This window comes from Aedes aegypti, unplaced genomic scaffold, assembly GCF_002204515.2.
Source record: "Aedes aegypti strain LVP_AGWG unplaced genomic scaffold, AaegL5.0 Primary Assembly AGWG_AaegL5_hic_scaff_934_PBJ_arrow, whole genome shotgun sequence".
In the NCBI taxonomy this organism is placed as follows: domain Eukaryota; kingdom Metazoa; phylum Arthropoda; class Insecta; order Diptera; family Culicidae; genus Aedes; species Aedes aegypti.
This window is the reverse complement of record NW_018736639.1, coordinates 1-19,225: the sequence shown is the minus strand read 5'-3', so window position 1 is coordinate 19,225 and position 19,225 is coordinate 1. Positions and strand designations below refer to the sequence as shown.

Below are 19,225 nucleotides of genomic sequence, written 5' to 3'. Positions count from 1 at the left end.
GTTGTTTTAATAGGTCGCATTAATGAACTAAGTAAAAGCTTTCACCGCTTTGTTTTTACTTTACTCAAACACACCTGTCAAATAAATTTCCTGAGCATTCATTCAAGTTGGTATGATAAAAATCCAAATTGGTATGAATAAAGCGGAAAAAGCTGAGTAGAAGCTCAGAAAATCCTGAATCACCTACTGACCATGCTCAGTTCAGAGTTTTCAAGTGTGAAAATTTAATTAAAAATTGAAAAAAAGAACGGATTGTTGTAATTTTGGACCAGTCTGTTTTATGTTGACGATGTTTATCATCATTGCCTTGCGCCGACCCTGTGATTCGTATGTATGTTATGTATGACCGCCTCGACGAGCAAACGTAACTTTGTGCCTTCCGTGTTCTTTCCCGTATCGCGACCGAAAATTCCCCCGGTGGTTTTGTTCGGTTCCACTGTGTTGCCTGGTGGGTCTGCGTGATCAATTCCCACACGAATTACTTTCCAAGTGAGCGATCATTTTGGGTGTTATGAGATTTGTAACTGAACCCTTATTAGATGCTCCATAATTTCATCCATGTTCTTTTTAGTGGATAAAAGGTCCTCCAGAAATTTGTTCAGCTACTTTTCCAGCAAAATTTCCAGGCATGGCCGAAGAAATTTCTCGAACGATTTCTTTAAGGAATTTACCAGGGATTTTCCCATAAGCATTCCACATCCAATCTAAGTCCTTTTTTAAAATTTCCTGCAAAAAATTCTCAACCTATTTTTTTACATATATTTGTTGAATATCACAAGGAATTATTTAGTGTTATGATCCAAGAACTCTAATAAAGATTATTCCATAAACTGAAATAAACATTTTTTTAAATAGTTTGAGGGTTTTTCCTTGATGTACCTATTTGCTAAAGATGGTCAGGTCCCGAATTACTTCAAAAATTTATATATACAAATAAATTTGTTTATTTTTACTTTGATTTAAGAAAGAGGGAAAAGCTCCTTTGAGTGATTATCTTTACAAATCGTTCTCAAAAAGGCATAAAACCACCTTATCTTTTCAAAAAAAAACGTTATAAAACAAACAAAAATTTCTATACATCAGAAATACTTCAAAAAGTTATTCAGGCATCACTTTGAAGTATTTTTTCCCAAAATTTATCTATTTTTTCTTAAAAAAATTATTTAGTTTTTCTTAAAAAATTCTTCGCGGGAAATTTATTTTTATTCACGTTTAAGCAATCGGATATGAATTTGGCCAAAGTGTTTTTTCCTGATGAATTTATCTACATATATAGATTTATATTGAAATGCATTTCTTGATTCCCTAATAAAATCGTTTAAATATATCTAGAAAACAACATTTCCGATTTGCTTCTTGAATTATTTAATGAATTCTTCTATGTGTATCCTCTATAAATATCGAAATTCAATAGATTCTCGAGCATATATATATATATATATATATATATATATATATATATATATATATATATATATATATATATATATATATATATATATATATATATATATATATATATATATATATATATATATATATATATATATATATATATATATATATATATATATATATATATATATATATATATATATATATAGAAATATATATATATATATATATATATATATATATATATATATATATATATATATATATATATATATATATATATATATATATATATACATATATATATATATATATAGCCATTCCATGAAAAACCGATCTAGTGGGTCTCCGAATTCCGTGAAAATTTGCTATTTTGTTCCTTATTCGAAATAAGGATACACGTATTTTTGGATTTTTTGATTAGGGTGACCATTTCTGAAATAGGGTGACCAGAAAAATCGCGCTTTTGCAAAATTTTTATTTTTAAAAAAATTATAACTTTTGAACCGTTAGACCAATTTTCAATCTTTTTGGACGAAATAAAGGCTAAAGATTTTGACTTTTCAGAAAAAATATAAAATTTCACAAATATTGTGTTTTTTACATAAAAAAAACTCAATAGTTTCCGTTTTTTCGTGTTTTGAAGGCCTCGGGACCAAAGGGGCTATCGCTGTTCTCATTTTTTCTTGAAAGTTCAGAAAATTTTACGTATACTGTCAAATTGTATGTCAGCGAAGTATGTTTTTTAGTTTTTGAGGTATATTGTTTTGAAATAAAAAATCAGTCATTTTTTATCGGCACACACTGTAGGTCTCAGTTCATTAGATTTGTAATGTTTAAAAAAAAATATAATTTTTGAACAGCTTAACCGATTTTCAATCTTTTTGTATGGAATGAAAGCTTAAAATTTCAACTACAGTGGGATTCCGTTTTTGGCAACAAAGTCTAAATTTTCAGTTGCCAAAAACGGAACCGTGCCAAAATCGGAACCCTTATTTTAAATTTTATTTTTCAACTATTGGTTTTGAAAACATCATTAGAATGTTATTACATCATCCTTATGGAACCATATGGCATCTAGACTTCAAAACGGCTCACTTCGAAGCAGTTTTCCGTAGGCTTGTACTATGATATGAATCTATAGCGCCGTAATGCTATTTGTAGCAAACGTTTTACATACAAACTTTTCACGCCTGAACGTCTTTAATGATTTTAAGAAGCTTCATACGCACTATTTGTATGAGTGGGCCATGTAAAATCAATATTCGCAAAAGTGACCTTTATACAAGAACTCAACATTTTCCTGGAACTGTGTTAGAATACGAAAAAAATAAAATATATTACTGTATTCATACAAAGACGTATTTACAAAACAAAATCGCTGGATATTGCAAAACGGCATAAGTTTTTTTTTTATTTAATGAACATTATAAATCATTTTAACTTTTAGGCTTTAAAATGAATTTTTACAAAATTCGGTAAGTTTTGAATTCCTCCTTGGGGGCCCAGATAGCCGTAGCGGTAAATGCGCAGCTATTCAGCATAACCATGCTGAGGGTCGTGGTTTCGAATCCCGCTGATCGAGGATCTTAATAACTGTGCTCATAAGAACACTAATCTGAGAAGCAGACTTTGTCTCAGTTGGGACGTAACGCCAGAAAGAAGAAGAGAGTTCCTCCTTTAATTTATGTTTTTGATCCCCTAACAGTAAAGCATTTCAATAATGCAATTGCAGTCAAAAGGGCAAACATAAACAACTACATCTCATGATCCATAAATGCGGCTCACAATTTTGTAGAATACACAACCATGCTTTTATCGTTTAAGTTCTAATTGAGCTTGATATATGTTTTACACCTACCTTATGAAACCAACGGATATTTACAGGATCCTGCTTAAGAGTTTCTTAGGAATCACCAAACTTTGAACTTAATCCCTAATAATCAATTATAAATTCTCAGGATTCCGCAAGAAACCGTCAGTGTCCGCTAGGAATCTGCAGACATATTCAAGAATCCGTTAAAATGTCTGAGAAGTCCATTAAGAACCAAGAGTCTCCTAAGGATTCTCCAGAGTTTAGCTAGGAAATTCATAGACCCAGCTCGTAAGGAACATTTTGATTACTTTGAGACCCGTATCCTAGATTAAAAATCTTGTACAGAATTCTGGATCGTCTCTTAACAAACCTAACGTCTTGAAGAACCTCAACAAAGCGGGAACGTAGCTCTTAAAAGTTGACGCAGAAAGATCAATATACACTCTAATATCAAAAACAAAAGTTAAAATACACTTTGAACTGTTTTTATCGTATGCCGCATTGATATTATTGAGAATAAAGTGTAGTTTGGACTGTGTTCGCATTTGTCATGGTGCCGGTATTGAATGGCACATTTGAATTCTACAACATCATACAATATAGCAAAATATACACTCTTTTTAGTGTATCACCTACTGGCAGACTAAAGTGGGCTGGTCACTCAGTATGAATGCCAAAGAGATTAATGAGTTCTGGTGGAGATTAATGACCTCATGAAATGATGCGAACGCAACACCAACGACCATCCTGAAGTAAATGAGCGCGTACGGGAGCCCTTAGTAGTTATTGGGATTTGCGGGTATATCGACGAAAATTGAGCTCTGAAACGTAATAAGTGCATAGTTGCACATACTATTCAGATAAATAAAGCAACAGACACGATCATATTTACAAAAATTTACAAATTTTAATGGTATTAAAAAATGTTGCCAAAATCGGATCCATTTTGTTGCCAAAATCGGGGGGTGCCAAAAATGGAGCATGCCAAAAACGGAGCATGCCAAAAACGGAATCCCACTGTATTCAGACAAAATTGAAAAATCTGATAAAATATGTTTAAACGTGAAAAAATATAAAAATTTCTAGTTTTTTTAGAAATTTTCATATATTTTAATGTGAATTTTTTTTTTTATTTCAAAGTTTTCTTTTTTTCTATTTTTTCTGAAAAGTTGAGACCTTAAGCTTTCATTCCATAAAAAAGATTGTAAATCGGTTGAGCTGTTCAAAAGTTATGATTTTTTTTAAACATTACAAATCTAATGCGCTGAGATCTACAGTGTGTGCCGATGAAAAATGACTGATTTTTAATTTTCAAAAAAATATATCTCAAAAACTAAAAAACATACATCGCTGAAAATTTGACAGTTTACGTAAAATTTTCTGAACTTTTAAGAAAAAATGAGAGCAGCAATAGCCCCTTTGGAATGTTCGCCCGAAATCTTCACGCTATTATGCACACCGTCCATCGTTGCTCTTATTAGTCTTGTGAGCTTCCCGGGAAAGCTGTACTCGTCCATGATTTTCCATAGCTCTTCGCGGTCGATGCTATCATAAGCCGCTTTGAAATCGATGAACAGGTGATGCGTTGGGACTTGATATTCACGGCATTTCTGGAGGATTTGCCATACAGTGAAGATTTGGTCCGTTGTCGAGCGGCCGTTGATGAAACCAGCTTGATAACTTCCCACACACTTATTTGTTATTGGTGATAGACGACGGAAGATAATCTGGGATAGCACTTTGTAGGCGACATTCAGGATAGTGATCGCACGAAAGTTTTCACATTCCAGTTTGTCTTTTGTAGATGGGGCATATGACCCCTTGCTTCCACTCCTCCGGCAGCTGTTCCGTTTCCCAGATTCTGACAATCAGCCGGTGCAGACAGGCGGTCAACCTCTCTGGGCTCATTTGCTCAAGCTTCTCGTAGAACTTTCGCGTTTCTTGTGAACGATGCAGCTGTTCCATTTCTACTACTAGATTAGAGTAATTTCACAATATCAACAATATGTTATGCCAACTTGATGAATCACCGTCAATCCCGTCACCCAAGGGCTTTCATTATAAATATGATAATATTCTTATCTCTATTTAAGAGATTTTCAGCCCTGGGCTGGTTCATCTCTTTTTGTCATATTCTTCATCTCAAATTATCGTATTAAATTAATTTCATGAAAATACCTGAATAAAAGCTGAAAATCGTCATCTTTGGCAAACTTTCATTACTTGTGCCTATTGAACATTTTCTAAAAAAAATATGTCAAAGAAGCCAAGAAAGATGAGTCCATAATTTTTCGATTCATGCGCAGAAATCGAATGAACGACACAAAGTTTTTTAGATATAAAGCGTCAAAGATGAGAAAATTGAAAAACTTTAATTTGTGAATAACTCACTTAACAGTGACTTGCGACCCTATGTTCCTTGGGCACTTTTTCATAACTCGTGCAGATCTATCTACCCTTAACATTCATAAAGTCCGAAACCAAACACCCTTTTCTAAAATGTCTCCCAGCCATCTTTCATAATTAATCGAGCAATGAATTTTGGATAAATGTAAAGCAGAAATTTAGTATTCGAACTTTTATTTGAAACGGATTCACAAAATAGCAATAGATAAGTCCCATGTGTCCTATTTGCTCTCTGCGGCATCAAATTTCGGCGGAGCAGCCACTGTAGCCAAGTTTACTCTTGGCAATATTCCCAAACGAGGACTCGGAAGCATTTTGCCTGGTTTAACCGGGGTCAACGTGAGGATAGACCCAAAGTAAACGTGCTGAATCACGGGAAACTTGGACATGACCTCTTTCTGGTACATTTTGATCAGACCGGTGCTGATTTTTGCCCACGACGGCACAGCACTGATGCTCCACAGCTGATTAGAATGCTCCGCAAAATGGCCAGTTTTAACCTGACGGATATAATCGATACAGCTCACAAACATGTACTCCTTCCGGTAGACGTCGATTATGTTATCCTCGATAAACTGGGCTGGCTCAATCGGACTCCTAACAGCTAACTGGGCGCTTCCCCAAATGAACGGAACAAACTGAAAATCGTCCAAACTCCACACGCCGTGACTTCCAGCCGGTTCCATCCGATAGGTCACTTGCAGCTTTCGTACAAAGTTCAAGTACTGAACAAAGAGCCTTAATCCGACGGCAACCTCATCCTTCCGTTCGATGGCCCCGATTTTGAACAAACACATTAGGAACATGATGAAGGACAATTCATGTCCCGTTCCGTAATCGATCCGGGTTGCATTGCCGAATGATTCCTGAAAGTATACGTTCAACTCCGGGACGGCATCCTTCAGATGTTCAGGAATCGCCTGTTCAATCAGTTTGGCCGTTTCGCCCTGCATCTTTTGGAACCAGCTCCGGAAGGCAATGTTTCCGAAACGAGCCGGCTGATCAACGGGAGGAGTTTCTATTGCCAGTTGTTCCAATCGTTTCAACGCCTCGATCAACTTCTCTATAATCGGACTAAGCTCCAAAGGTTGGCTCTGTTTCGTTCCCTGCAGGGCCACACACATACTGCTGATGAAACCGAACACGTCGTAATATGCCTCTGAACGTTCCCACAATTCCATATCGGCTCGGGTTTTGATCAGCTTTTCGGGAATTTTGTAGGCATACTTTGCCGGTGCATCTACGGAACAAAAATTACATGAATCTGGACAAAGAAACAGAAAAATTATCGATCTCACCTGACGTGGCCATGTTTAATGCTTGTAAGAAGTTCAGTTTATTACCAATAAATATTGTTTTATAAGGGAAATTTTAAATTTTTAGTTGCGATTGATTTTGTTTTTAAATTTTTCAGTTTTCAATTTGACACCAAAACAAAAATAAACTGATAATGAATCACGTTCACGGTATGTACTAAAACACGCTCAGTGTTCCGTACCTTTTGTAATGTTGCGCTAGGCATCTGCTTTATCGATGGTAGCAAATTTGCGTCATTTTGACAGCGGTGTCCAGCTGTTTCTTCACCTATCAAAATTCGTGCCTTTACCGAAAGGAAATCTGAAAACACCAGAGGTCAGCGCATCTAGATTCTTATTTTGCGTAAACCTATTACAAAAACGTTTTATTCCAACAGAATGGCTCGCTACGTCGGATTGGATAAGTTGGGTAAGCTGTTCGGCTACAATTCGCGATAATGGAGGCATCCGAGCCAGTTTGTACAAGCTGTACAGGTAAGCCGTCAGATCGTTTTGTTATCTTATGTAACCCGGACGGAACACATAAGAGCGATCGCAATAATAACACTTGATTCTTGGATCGTTTGCGGTTTCCAGAATGGATGAAATGAAAGCGGGGCGTTTGGTCGGACAGGACAAGTATGGCAACAAATACTACGAAGATCCGTCACAGTTCTACGGAAGGAATCGCTGGGTCGAATACGCGCCGCACTTCAACCTGGAATACGACGGTTCGCAGATCCCGGCCGAATGGTTCGGATGGATGCATTACAAGGTAGGGTAAAGAACTAGTTGGGCACTCCAGGCTTGTGGATTTCGTTTTCGTGCGCTTGTTTTAATAGCGCCCAAACCGTTGATTTTAACAGTATAGTTTGTTAGGAGATGTTTTCTTGGTATATTAAAGCGCATTTTTTGAGGTAAAAAGTTTTGTGATCCATCCACATAATGAGATAGAAAAAAATACTTTTCATAGCGTTCAGATAGACTTATCTCAAAAACTTATTCAAACAGCCTCAAGTCAGAAAAGTAAAAAATCTTACTTTATTAATCCTACGTGTTTCGCAGACGAAATTCTATACGTTTCTCTCTAAACCAACTCGATTTTTCACTCTTAGAACGTTTAATTTTAAGATTTACACGTCGTAGATTTTTAACTTTCGCAACCTAACCATTACTTTCACCGCTCCGTTGTATGGAGAGACAAAGTGACTTAACCACGAATTAAAACAAAACACTACATACCTACTTGAGGCGATTTTCCACTGGAAAAAAACCGTCGTAACTGAATGAAACGGCTTGTCATTTTGTCATATAATTTTTGTGGGAAACGATAGAAACTCCTTAGTATTTTAAAGCGAGCTGATTGCATGCAATATTTAAGCGATGTACCTACTCGGCGAAAAATTATATTCATTTGAATACAGTTTTAGGCGACAGGTTGTACCCTGGCCAAGATCACAGGGGTTGACGATGCCAAAGTAGAAGGTGCACCATAATAACACAGAGAAACAGACGTAACACTTAGAACAAATCTCGATCAAAATCATTGTCGCGAAATCATGTACGCCCAATGCTAAAAACACTAGTTGGCCGATTGACCAACAGGTGGCGGTAGTGTGTAAACGTCAAACACGAACAAAAACGACGCGAGCGCTGCGGGTGGTCGATTGACCACCTACCCAATATATGAATCGATCGTTAAAAAGTTGTGTAATGACTTGTAAAGTGAGAGGTTTAAAGATTTCTGTTCTATATTAGAATGTTTCAGTTTATTTGGACGATGTACTGATTGCGGGTAAGGACTTCAGCGATTGCAAGAAGAAACTTTTGTTGGTTTTGGAGAGATTTGCCAAGGCCAATATAAAAGTAAATGGGAAAAAATGCAAATTTTTTGTTTCGCTGTTGCCTTACTTGCGACATGTTTTAACAGACAAGGGTTTACTTCCCTGTCCCGATAAAGTGAAAACTATCCGTGAAGCGAAAGCTCCACGAAATGTTTCAGAATTGAAGGCATTTTTGGGACTTGACTAAGTTCATTCCTAATTTGTCCACTCGCATCAGTTGCCTTTACAATCTTTTAAAGAAAAAACGTGACATATTGTTGGACAGACAAATGCGAAAAAGCATTCAACGATTGTAAAGGATTTCTTTTGAACCCAAACCTTTTAGAGTATTTTGACCCGTATAAGCCCATTGTCGTAGTAACAGATGCTTGCAGCTATGGTTTAGGAGGTGTAATCGCTCATTTGGTTGAAGACGAAGAAAAGCCAATATGTTTCACCTCATTTTCTTTGAACAGCGCACAGAAAAACTACCTTATTTTGCATCTTGAGGCTTTAGCAGTTATTAGCACAGTGAAGAAATTTCATAAATTTCTTTACGAGATGCATTTTACCATTTACACCGATCACAAGCCTTTAATCGGTGTTTTTGGCAAGGAGGGTAAAATTCCATTTCAGTGACGCGTTTACAGAGATACGTTATGGAGCTTTCAATTTACGATTTTGATATTGTGTATCGACCTTCTTCAAGGATGGGTAATGCCGATTTTTGTAGTCGTTTTCCTTTATCCGACGAAGCTCCGAAAGAGTTAGCAAGGGAGTACATCAAAAACCTTAACTTTTCCGACGAATTTCCAATAAACTATAAAGAAGTTGCCAGAGAAACCTTGAACGACGAATTTTTTACAATCAATTTTGAAATACCTGAAGCAAGGTTGGCCTCAGATATTGGAAAGGCGTTTCGTGGATGTGTACTCTTTGTACGTTTTGTTCCAGGATCGCGTGGTTATTCCTGAGAGAATGAAGAACAAAATTCTTAAAATGCTTCATATGAACCACTCAGGTATTAGCAAAATAGAGCAACTAGCACGGAGGACAGTTTACTGGTTCGGACTGAATAAAGACGTAGTCCTCGTAAAAACCTGCGTGATATGCCATCAGATGACAGTGATAAACAAAAAAGCTCCGTATTCCCAGTGGATCCCAACGACAAAACCCTTCAGCAGAATCCATGCGGATTTTTTTCCACTTTGATAGGAAAGTTTTCTTTGTTGTCGTGGACAGCTTTACCAAGTGGATCGAGCTAGAGTACATGCGATATGGAACGGATTGCAACAAGGTTTTAAAAGTTCTTTTGGGAATTTTCGCCAGGTATGGTTTGCCGGACGTTGTGGTCACAGATGGAGGACCACCTTTCAACTCCGACAAATTTGTAAAGTTTTTGGAAAATCAGGGGATTTTGGTGATGAAAAGTCCACCGTATCACCCGGAGAGTAATGGACAAGCAGAGAGAACTGTTAGGCTGGTCAAGGACGTCTTGATAAAGTTTTTCCTTGATCCAGATATGAGAAGATTGGATATTAATGAACAAATAGCATATTTTTTTGTCTAATTATCGTAATATTTGTTTAGACAAAGGCCAGTTTCCTTCTAAAAGATTACTCTCTTATAAACCAAAAACTATGTTGGACTTGATTAATCCTAAGAATAATTTTAAACACCACTTGACTAACTCGCATGATGATCCTGATTTTGTCGATGAAAAAGGTGATAAGAAACCTGATGAATTTACTAAACTCAAGAATGGAGATCTGAATTTTTATAAAAAAAAAAAATAACACTACAGACATCAGAAGATGGTTGCCAGCCACTTTTTTAAGACAAATTTCTGATGCTACTTTCCAGATTTCTCTTGGGGGAAGGATATAGTGTTGGCGCATAAGCGTCAGCTTAAGCTATCGTCGGACACTCAGCGCAAGGGAACTTTAGTTTTCCCATTTGATAGTGTGAATACCCCAGTAAAAGATACAGCACTCCTTTTACCGCCAAATCCGGAAGCAGCACCAGTTTCGTTATCTCTAATCTGTAATAATATCCGTCTGTGAAACATATCACCTTCCCAATACTTTGGCACACATCTAACGGTTCATGGTTTATCATGAAACGGCTGCATTCAGGTGGAGGATCTGTTAATATGTTTCGGCATATTATCAGGTCCTCTTCGAACGGACGGACCGCCAGGGCTCAGTAGTTACAAATAAACTAGTGCTGGTTGTTGACGTTTCAGTCCGTTTACACGAGCTGTAGCATCCTTTGTACTAATCAGCAATAGGCCAGGGGAAGTGGTTCACTAGAGTGAATTTCTGTCAGAGAAAAAGTAGATTTTGTATGAGATTTGACAGAAAAATGAATGACAAGTTCATCCACTTCTCCTGGCCTATGTTGCTGAACAACGATCGGAGACGCGAGGCCATGATGAATTTTCGTAGGCATCAAAACAGAAACTGAGGGGGGTCTGTACACTGAGAACAGCGTTGCGGTTGAAAATACTATATCAGAGGTTTAACTTAAATACACAATGCCACTTGATTTGTGCAGACCTAAGACAAGACGTGTCAGGTCAAAGTACAAAATGAAACCAATTGCCTGTCAAAAAAGACCACTTCTGATTGGTCGTTTTGGCAAAGGCCTACTTTCACATTGTTGAGTTGGATTGCAACAGGGCACTTTGTTGCTAGTCAGGCCCGTGTTGCTAGTTCATAAATTAGAGTTTTTATCAAAAGTTTGGAAATTTGCCATGAAATCTTTTTGTCTTAAATCTATTTAATTCGATGTTAAATTTACCACATGTGCTCTTACTATGCTAAAACAAATAAAAAGACTGAATTGAGAGCAAAATATTCAAAATTGTGTCAATATTCTCCAAATATAAAGTTGATTTTGAATATAATCCTGAGTTTTTAAATAGATAGAATCTTTGTTTTTTGCTCTAAATGAATGCAGCGTGCTAGAAACAACCAAATTATGAGCTTTGACGTTTGAATTTGTCCAAATAATTTGCTTAAAAGGATACTGGTAGCACTGGCTTTTGTATTGTCAAGGTTATCGACTGAAAAACAACGGGGCAGTTTTAGTTGAGCTGTCACGTCCTGTCCTAGGTGCAGACTAAATTCGCATTTATTTAGAATATGTTATGCATTCAATCGTACCATGGCACCATTTTTATAGTAAAATTTACTATATCATGGTTAAAAACTTGCAGCAGACCAGAAATCGAACGAGGATCTGACGATTGTCAAGCGCGAATGCTAGCCGCTCGGCTATCGATGCGGTTGGATTGAGAAGGGAACAAAACACAAATAAAAAAGCGTTCATGATAGCTCAATCGTGGTTGGAATAGTAAATTTAAAACACGTTCATGGTTCTCATTACTGCAACGCTTGTTTCAGTGTAGCCTTGAGGTTACGCTTTCGCTTCATAAGCGGAAGGTCATGGGTTCGATTCCCAGCCCCTCCACAAAAAAAAAAAAAAACCGTCCAGCCACCAGAAGACGCCTCACAGAGGACCGTGCTTTGGGGAGCACATCCATCCTCCGTCAGTATCAGATGGTGACTGAGACAAACTGACCCTCTTTGCAGGCAGCTAGCCTCACTAACAGCAGGAGCTCTCTCCTACCTGCTCGGTGTGAGAGTAAAAGAGTAGGAGAGAGTGAAACTAGATGTAAATATAAATAAGTTGAAAATAGATCTGTATCGGTAAAGAAGCTACAAGATCAACTGAGTCCGGCACAGTAGTGGCCACGAGCACGGAGTGCCTTGAGAAAAAAAAAAAAAAACAAACTGTGAATAAACACAAACAACCGTTCGGGCGCTTCATTCGTTCGTGTTTCATTTTCGGATCGCTGTTTCTCCCGATGCTATCGGGTGATTTCCATCACTCGGTAATGTGAACGGTACGATCCACGCAGGAAAATTTTCATTTCGATCATCTTCATGCGGGCTCGAAACAATCACGCTAAAGTTGCTCCGCTCAAAAATGAGTGCCGAGCGCACAAAACTGACCTTTTTTCGTGCAAAGGGGCAGTACACAGTTTTGTGCAAACGTAAATAAAACTGAACGAGTGAAATGCGCACAGAGGAGAAACGCTTGGAATGCGTAATTCGCTTCAATTTTTGTTTTGCTTCGAAATACACAAAAAAAAGAATCCAATTATAAAATTTTACAGAGATTTTTTTATTTGAATAGCCGAAGCGGAAGCAAATGGGGAAAAAACTTTCGCATTTGCGACCATCTTCCGGATTTTCGCTAGAAAACATCTCAGAAAACTCCCCATCTTACCAACGGCCAACTGTTTGCTGCCTCGCGGGAATCATTGACAGTTACGTTTCCATCGATCCCCACACAGCCGAAAGCCAAAACGTCGGCAACTCACAGAATGAGTGCGACTTACACAGAATTTTCACTCAGTCAGACAGTTCTGCATTGGTTGCCTCATTCTGTGTAGTTTTAACACATGCGCTGCGTGGAGTGGTTTGCTTGACTTTACGAGAAGAAGCAACTTGCAATGAATCACGAGAATGAACAGCGCGTGGATAAATGAATCCTTATCGGTGTGTTCATTTTGCTTCGGCGTTGCATCCGTTTGCTTTTTGCGATGCTCTTCGTGACCCAAAAATGAAAAATGAATTTTGGCGAATGTTGGACGACGAAGATGCGTCGATCATTGTTCACGAAGAAGATCCATCGCAACAACTGTTTTCTGGTCGATTCTGCTGTAAAATCCACATCCAGCGGCGGCGGTAACGCGCAGAAGATATGCGCGCAATTAAAACACAACGTCAAAAATCTAGTAGGCTTGGATTTTTTCGTTCTTGAAGAACGCAAATGTATCAAATTTGCTAAATCTGAAACATTTGGTGATTTTTATTATCACTGCGACGGTATATCGAAATTTTCATATAAACGCATTACTGGATTTATCTTGCAGAGCACAATACATGCTATAATATACATACCTTTAAATCAATCTTAAATGAGGTTTGAAGTTCAGCAGCTCCTCACGATATTCGAAAGTCTAGCGGACGCCATCTTAGCATTCGAGCTCAACACTGAATGTACGTGCGATATGCAAATGTCAAAATGAACTTGAGTACCTTCGTGATTTTCATGTAAATGTGGTAGGTAACCCCAGTGATAATCACCGAGTCTCCATTTGGTGGTTATGTATGGTTTAGTACGCATTACCTTAGTCAGGTTAAGTGGAAGTAAAATGAATTTCGAAATGGTCTACGTTATTTTTCATGTAGCAATGAGTTTGGATTTTTAGTAGTACCGAGAGACCGAATGTAGTACTAGGGGCCCATTCACAATTTTCATAACGCTTTAGGGGGTGGGTGGGTGTCCGAACGTTGTTACGGCTCATACAAAAATTATAGATTATCAATACAAAAAGCGTCACGAGGGGGTGGGAGGGTGTTCAAAATGGCCAATTTTAACGTTATGAAATAAATGAACAAGCCCTAGAAGTGTCGTGGCGGATACGTGAACGCATGTTCAATATGCTACAGAGCTTCCTTCCGGAACGAACATTCCAGGTGTCTGTCGGCGGACAGGTGTCCCACGCACATAAGCTGGAAATGGAGTTCCACAGGGCTCAGTACTGTCCGTGACGCTTTTTCTCGTCGCGATGCAGCCTGTCTTTCGGGTAATACCGAGTGGAGTCGATATATTGTCGCGCGCCCACCAAATCGGAACGCGCGTGTGGGACACGCGACGTGTGACTCGTTCCCGACATAACTGTCATAATGGACATGTGTGGCGCTGCATTCTTACGATGTTTATGAACACAGCGCACTATTCAAATATTAGTCGCGACGCTTGGAGATTGAGAAAAAATATATTTAAAAAATGTTTGTCCTTTTTTCTGTCGGATCCTACGTTTGTATGCCGACGACATTCTTCTTGTAGTGCGCAGGGCGAAAACAGTCGGTTACACCCAAAACTGCAAGCTGCCGTGAAGGCTGTCGACAAATGGGCTAAAAGCGTAGGTTTTGCCTTATCTGCAACAAAATCGCAATTTTTTTATTGCAGCCCGAATGCGCGTCGAGAGCCAACCAAAGAGATCACAATCGACCGCATCCCCGTTCCGAAGACCAACCGTTTGAGAATTCTGGGTGTAACTCTAGACCGAACGTTAACGTTTAAGCCCCATTGCCAAATGGTAAAAAAAAAAATCGTGTGAATCTCGCCTACGGATACTGCAGATGATCTGTGCAAAACTTCCTCGTGGAAATCGATCGACCTTACTGCAAGTTGGCTCAGCGTTGGTTACTGCGAAGTTGACCTACGGAATAGGCCTAGTGAGTCGAGCAGGAGCAGCAAACCTACAGATTCTAGCCCCAACTTACAACAGAATGATTCGATATGCATCCGGAGCTTTTGTGACTAGTCTATAAACGGGCACGCTACCGTTTCAGTTCCTTGCAGCACAGTCCACAGCGCGAACGCTATCCGTATTTGGTCGAAAAAACCAAAACAATGGCAACCTTCCGCTGATTCGGCGAGCTTCGGATCGTCTGGAGGAACTTACGGGAAGCGCGCTTCCAATTGTTCAGCCAATCGTGATGCAGGCAGATCGTGTATGGCATGCACGAAAACCATCGTTATTTGGGGGTGTCAAGAAAAGTATCCGAGCCGGTGACCCACCGGAGAGAGTTCGCCCAGTCGTACAGCAGCTGCTGTCGACTCGCTTACAGCGTTCGACAATCGTCTACACTGACGGTTCCAAACTAGACGACGCGGTAGGGTCGGCTTTTTTTCATTCCGTTACCCAAACCTGTGAAAATTCAACACATCAAACCTGTGACTCGCTTTTAGCGTGGGAATCACCATTGGCAGTGCTGCAGCGAAATAGATTTGGCATAGTTGCTAGCTAATTTATTTTGAATATGATCAGATTTCGGCTCTTTATAATTTAGACTCTTTAAGGTAAACCACTTCCCCTGGCCTATTAGTGAAAGTCTTTCACTAAGTGAACGATCCGGCTCCCTATTGCCCATTGCATTGACGTCATCAGAAAATCGCTTTCTTTCCCTCCTTCGGGAAATCTGAAAACAACGGTGCCAGTTCCTGTCAACTTTGACAGGTACTGGCACCATTGTTTTCACGTTTTGTTGAAGAGCGAAAGAGAGAGAATTTCGCCGAGAAATGCCTAATAGAGCTCAGTGACATTTGAACACACGTAGACTAGCATACGCTCGTCATACACAACTTGTTTTTGTTTTCCTCAAAGAAACTTGCACACGCTTTCCAGACTCATCAAAATGCAATTAAAATATTACCCAATTTGAAAAATTTACACTCGGTTTCAGGGTGTTTTTCGAGACTGAGTGCATATTGTTTTCCTCTACACTCAGGCAAATGGACTATCGATAAACATAGGAATCCCTTATGAAAATGCGCCACAAGAAATCGGGTTGAAATTCATAAACTTGCCTTATGAAACCAGAATCGAACCAAGAACCTTGCGATCGATAGGCCCGAGTATACACCACGCGCCTATCGACGCCTTTATGAGGAGTGATGCTAAAACGATACATAAAGCGTTCGTATTGCAATAATCGTTCCACCTTTCATAAGGCAAAATGTATGAAATTCGATAGTCCAGTTCGCTGCGTGTAAGGTTCACAACTATGCCTACACTAGGGCACCCATACCACAGTATTTCGATCGGCCGAAATCGTGAACTTAATTCTGTAGCACCTTTCAACGTGGTTTTTTCGGAATGGTGTCTTCGGACGAAAATTTTCTAAAAATATAGCGCATATATTGACGGTAAATGTTAGTTCGCAACTTTGCCACGGGCGGCGCTGCGAAAATATTTTTTTTTAAATGACGATCTTTAAATATGATGTCTTCGGCAAAGTTGTAGATAATTCAATTACAAACAACTTTGCCAAAGACACCTAGTGTGTATTCAGCCGCATTTCCAAAATACGGGAGTATTTTATGTACGACCCCCTAAAACTAGTTTTTCTCGTATATTTTGAAAATGCGAAGTTTCCGGTAGTAACAATGTTCTACAAAATTGTGCAAACAGTCAAAATGAATCATTCTCTAGAAGACACTAGGTTTCTAAAGACCAAGGAAAAGCAGTTATAACCATTTAAGTGCAAAAATCAGTCATTTTTGGGGTCCGTGTATTTATTCGGGTGGCAGCTGGTGGCAAATGAAACCTAGTAGGATTCAAAATACATCATTAGTAGTTGTGAATGTCGATAGTGTCATTAGTATCCACGAGTATCCCTTTTATTTAGAGGAAGTTTCATCAATGACTCTTATTACCCTGAAGTACTTAGTTATATGATGGATAGAGGGCTATGTGACTCCAAACGCCTTCTTTTTCTTCTTCTTGACACATTCTTCATCTTTATACACACACACTCAATAGGTTCCAAATACTTTTATGAAGAAAGTTCTCAATTATTCTTCACAAAATGTCTCGCCATACAACTATTTTTGCTTGCGTTTTAGCTATTGTTCGTACATAGAGACTATAGCAAGTGCAAGCTATGCAAATTTGGAGAAATATTCTGTTGAGAAAAGACTAAATCATTGAATCACTATTCTGTGAATTAAATCAGTGTTTAAATGTTAACGGCAATTCATATGGTTGCAACACTCATTTACAAAATGATCGGATATTGAGGCTCTTGCCTGATTTTGGATTTGAATTTGATACATCACTTAATTTGCTACTCACCGCATCGTGCTTGCACGTGTCATAGTGTATATCTCAAGTAAACACTAGCCTGCTAGTTCAACTTTTTGGTCTTTTAGTGCCATTATTCGACCAATTAAGCATGTCAGCTGTATAATGCTAGCACGCAGAGCGAATTAAAGTGCTATTTGATTACTTGCGATTTACGAAAAAAAAACGCAAAAATCTCAAGTGAAAAATAGTTGTAGGGCGAGTCATTTCGTAAAGCGTCATTTCTCGAGATTGAAAATTTTCTTCAAAACTATGTTTGAAACCTATTGGTTGTGCGTAATGATGAAGAATGTGTCAAGAAGAAGAAAAAGAAGAAGTATGGAGCCACATAGCCCTCTACCCATCATATAACTAAGTACTACAGGGTAATAAGAGTCATTGATGAATCTTCCTCTAAGTAAAGGGATACTCGTGGATACTAATGACACTATCGACATTCACAACTACTAATGATGTATTTTGAATCCTACTAGGTTTCATTTGCCACCAGCTGCCACCCGAATAAATACACGGTACCCAAAAGTGACTGATTTTTGCACTTAAATGGTTATAACTGCTTTTCCTTGGTCTTTAGAAACCTAGTGTCTTCTAGAGAATGATTCATTTTGACTGTTTACACAATTTTGTAGAACATTGTTGCAACCGGAAACTTCGTATTTTCAAAATATACGAGAAAAACTAGTTTTAGGGGGTCGTTCATAAAATACTCTCGTATTTTGGAAATGCGGCTGAATACACACTAGGTGTCTTTGGCAAAGTTGTTTGTGATTGAATTATCTACAACTTTGCCGAAGACATCATATTTAAAGATCGTCATTTCAAAAAAAAATATTTTCACAGCGCCGCCCGTGGCAAAGTTGCGAACTAACATTTACCGTCAATATATGCGCTATATTTTAGAAAATTTTCGTCCGAAGACACCATTCCGAAAAAACCACGTTTAAAGGTGCTACAGAATTAAGTTCACGATTTCGGCCGATCGAAATACTGTGCATACCATTGGGCGTGATAACCACTATAAGATTCGATTCTATTATGGAGGAATATAAGCTTTAATTCGTTTCACAATATGTTGCAGACCGATTTGCCACCGAACCGAGATGGAATGCGCCGCATTAATTCAGATGGCCGATCATAGCGAAAACCTTTCCGGAACTAAAGGTACATGGCAAATTTGATACTATTAATCCACAATCTGCTGAATGCATTCTTTTTGTAATGTTTTAAGTAAGCCCTACATGCCGTACTCTACCACCCGCCCGAAAGTGGAAGCATGGGATCCCAAAAAGCCGGCTCCCAAACTGGAATAGATGTGAAATATAATGGTTTAGGGTTAAATATCCGTTGCTTTAGCAAAAACTTCCGTTGGAATCGTAAGTAAGATTTTTAATTACTTTACCGAAAAGCCCTTGATGTCTCGAAACGGTGAAATTAGAGATTTATTATCATTGCTTCCAATTATAAGGCCATAATAGTACTGAATTAAACTGTCCCACAGATTTCTACTTCTTTTTGAGGTACTTGATCAAGGTTTCCCTGAGTTTAGGTTTCTTCGCTGTCGGCTTCGATGACGATGGCGATGACGAGGAACTCGATTTTCGCTTTCCACCAGCGTTAGGAGCTTCCGGATCCTTATCGCCTTTCATTATCCCTTCTTTGACCGCCTTATTTTTGCGATAGGCTTCCGTCATCTTTTGGATATTCTTCTTGTGTATTTCCTCATGAATGACGATTCTGTTCGGGTAATCCTTCCCAATGATGC

At 38.5% G+C, this 19,225-nt stretch overlaps 2 protein-coding genes across 2 annotated transcripts; one reads left to right on the top strand and one right to left on the bottom strand.

Annotated features, from left to right (window-relative positions):
* Positions 1 to 5,774: 5,774 nt before the first annotated feature.
* LOC110681451 (serine/threonine-protein phosphatase 2A activator-like) lies at positions 5,775 to 7,070 on the bottom strand. Its single transcript, XM_021857210.1, has 2 exons — positions 6,916 to 7,070; positions 5,775 to 6,857 (listed from the first exon to the last, which is right to left on the bottom strand). The coding sequence occupies exons 1-2, from the start codon at positions 6,926 to 6,928 to the stop codon at positions 5,839 to 5,841; spliced, it is 1,032 nt and encodes a 343-aa protein (XP_021712902.1). The 5' UTR covers positions 6,929 to 7,070; the 3' UTR covers positions 5,775 to 5,838.
* Positions 7,071 to 7,311: 241 nt separating this feature from the next.
* On the top strand, positions 7,312 to 18,601 carry LOC110681452 (probable NADH dehydrogenase [ubiquinone] 1 alpha subcomplex subunit 12). Its single transcript, XM_021857211.1, is given in 4 exon segments — positions 7,312 to 7,359; positions 7,361 to 7,407; positions 7,510 to 7,687; positions 18,542 to 18,601. Coding segments are annotated over 4 exon segments (333 nt in total).
* Positions 18,602 to 19,225: the final 624 nt, after the last annotated feature.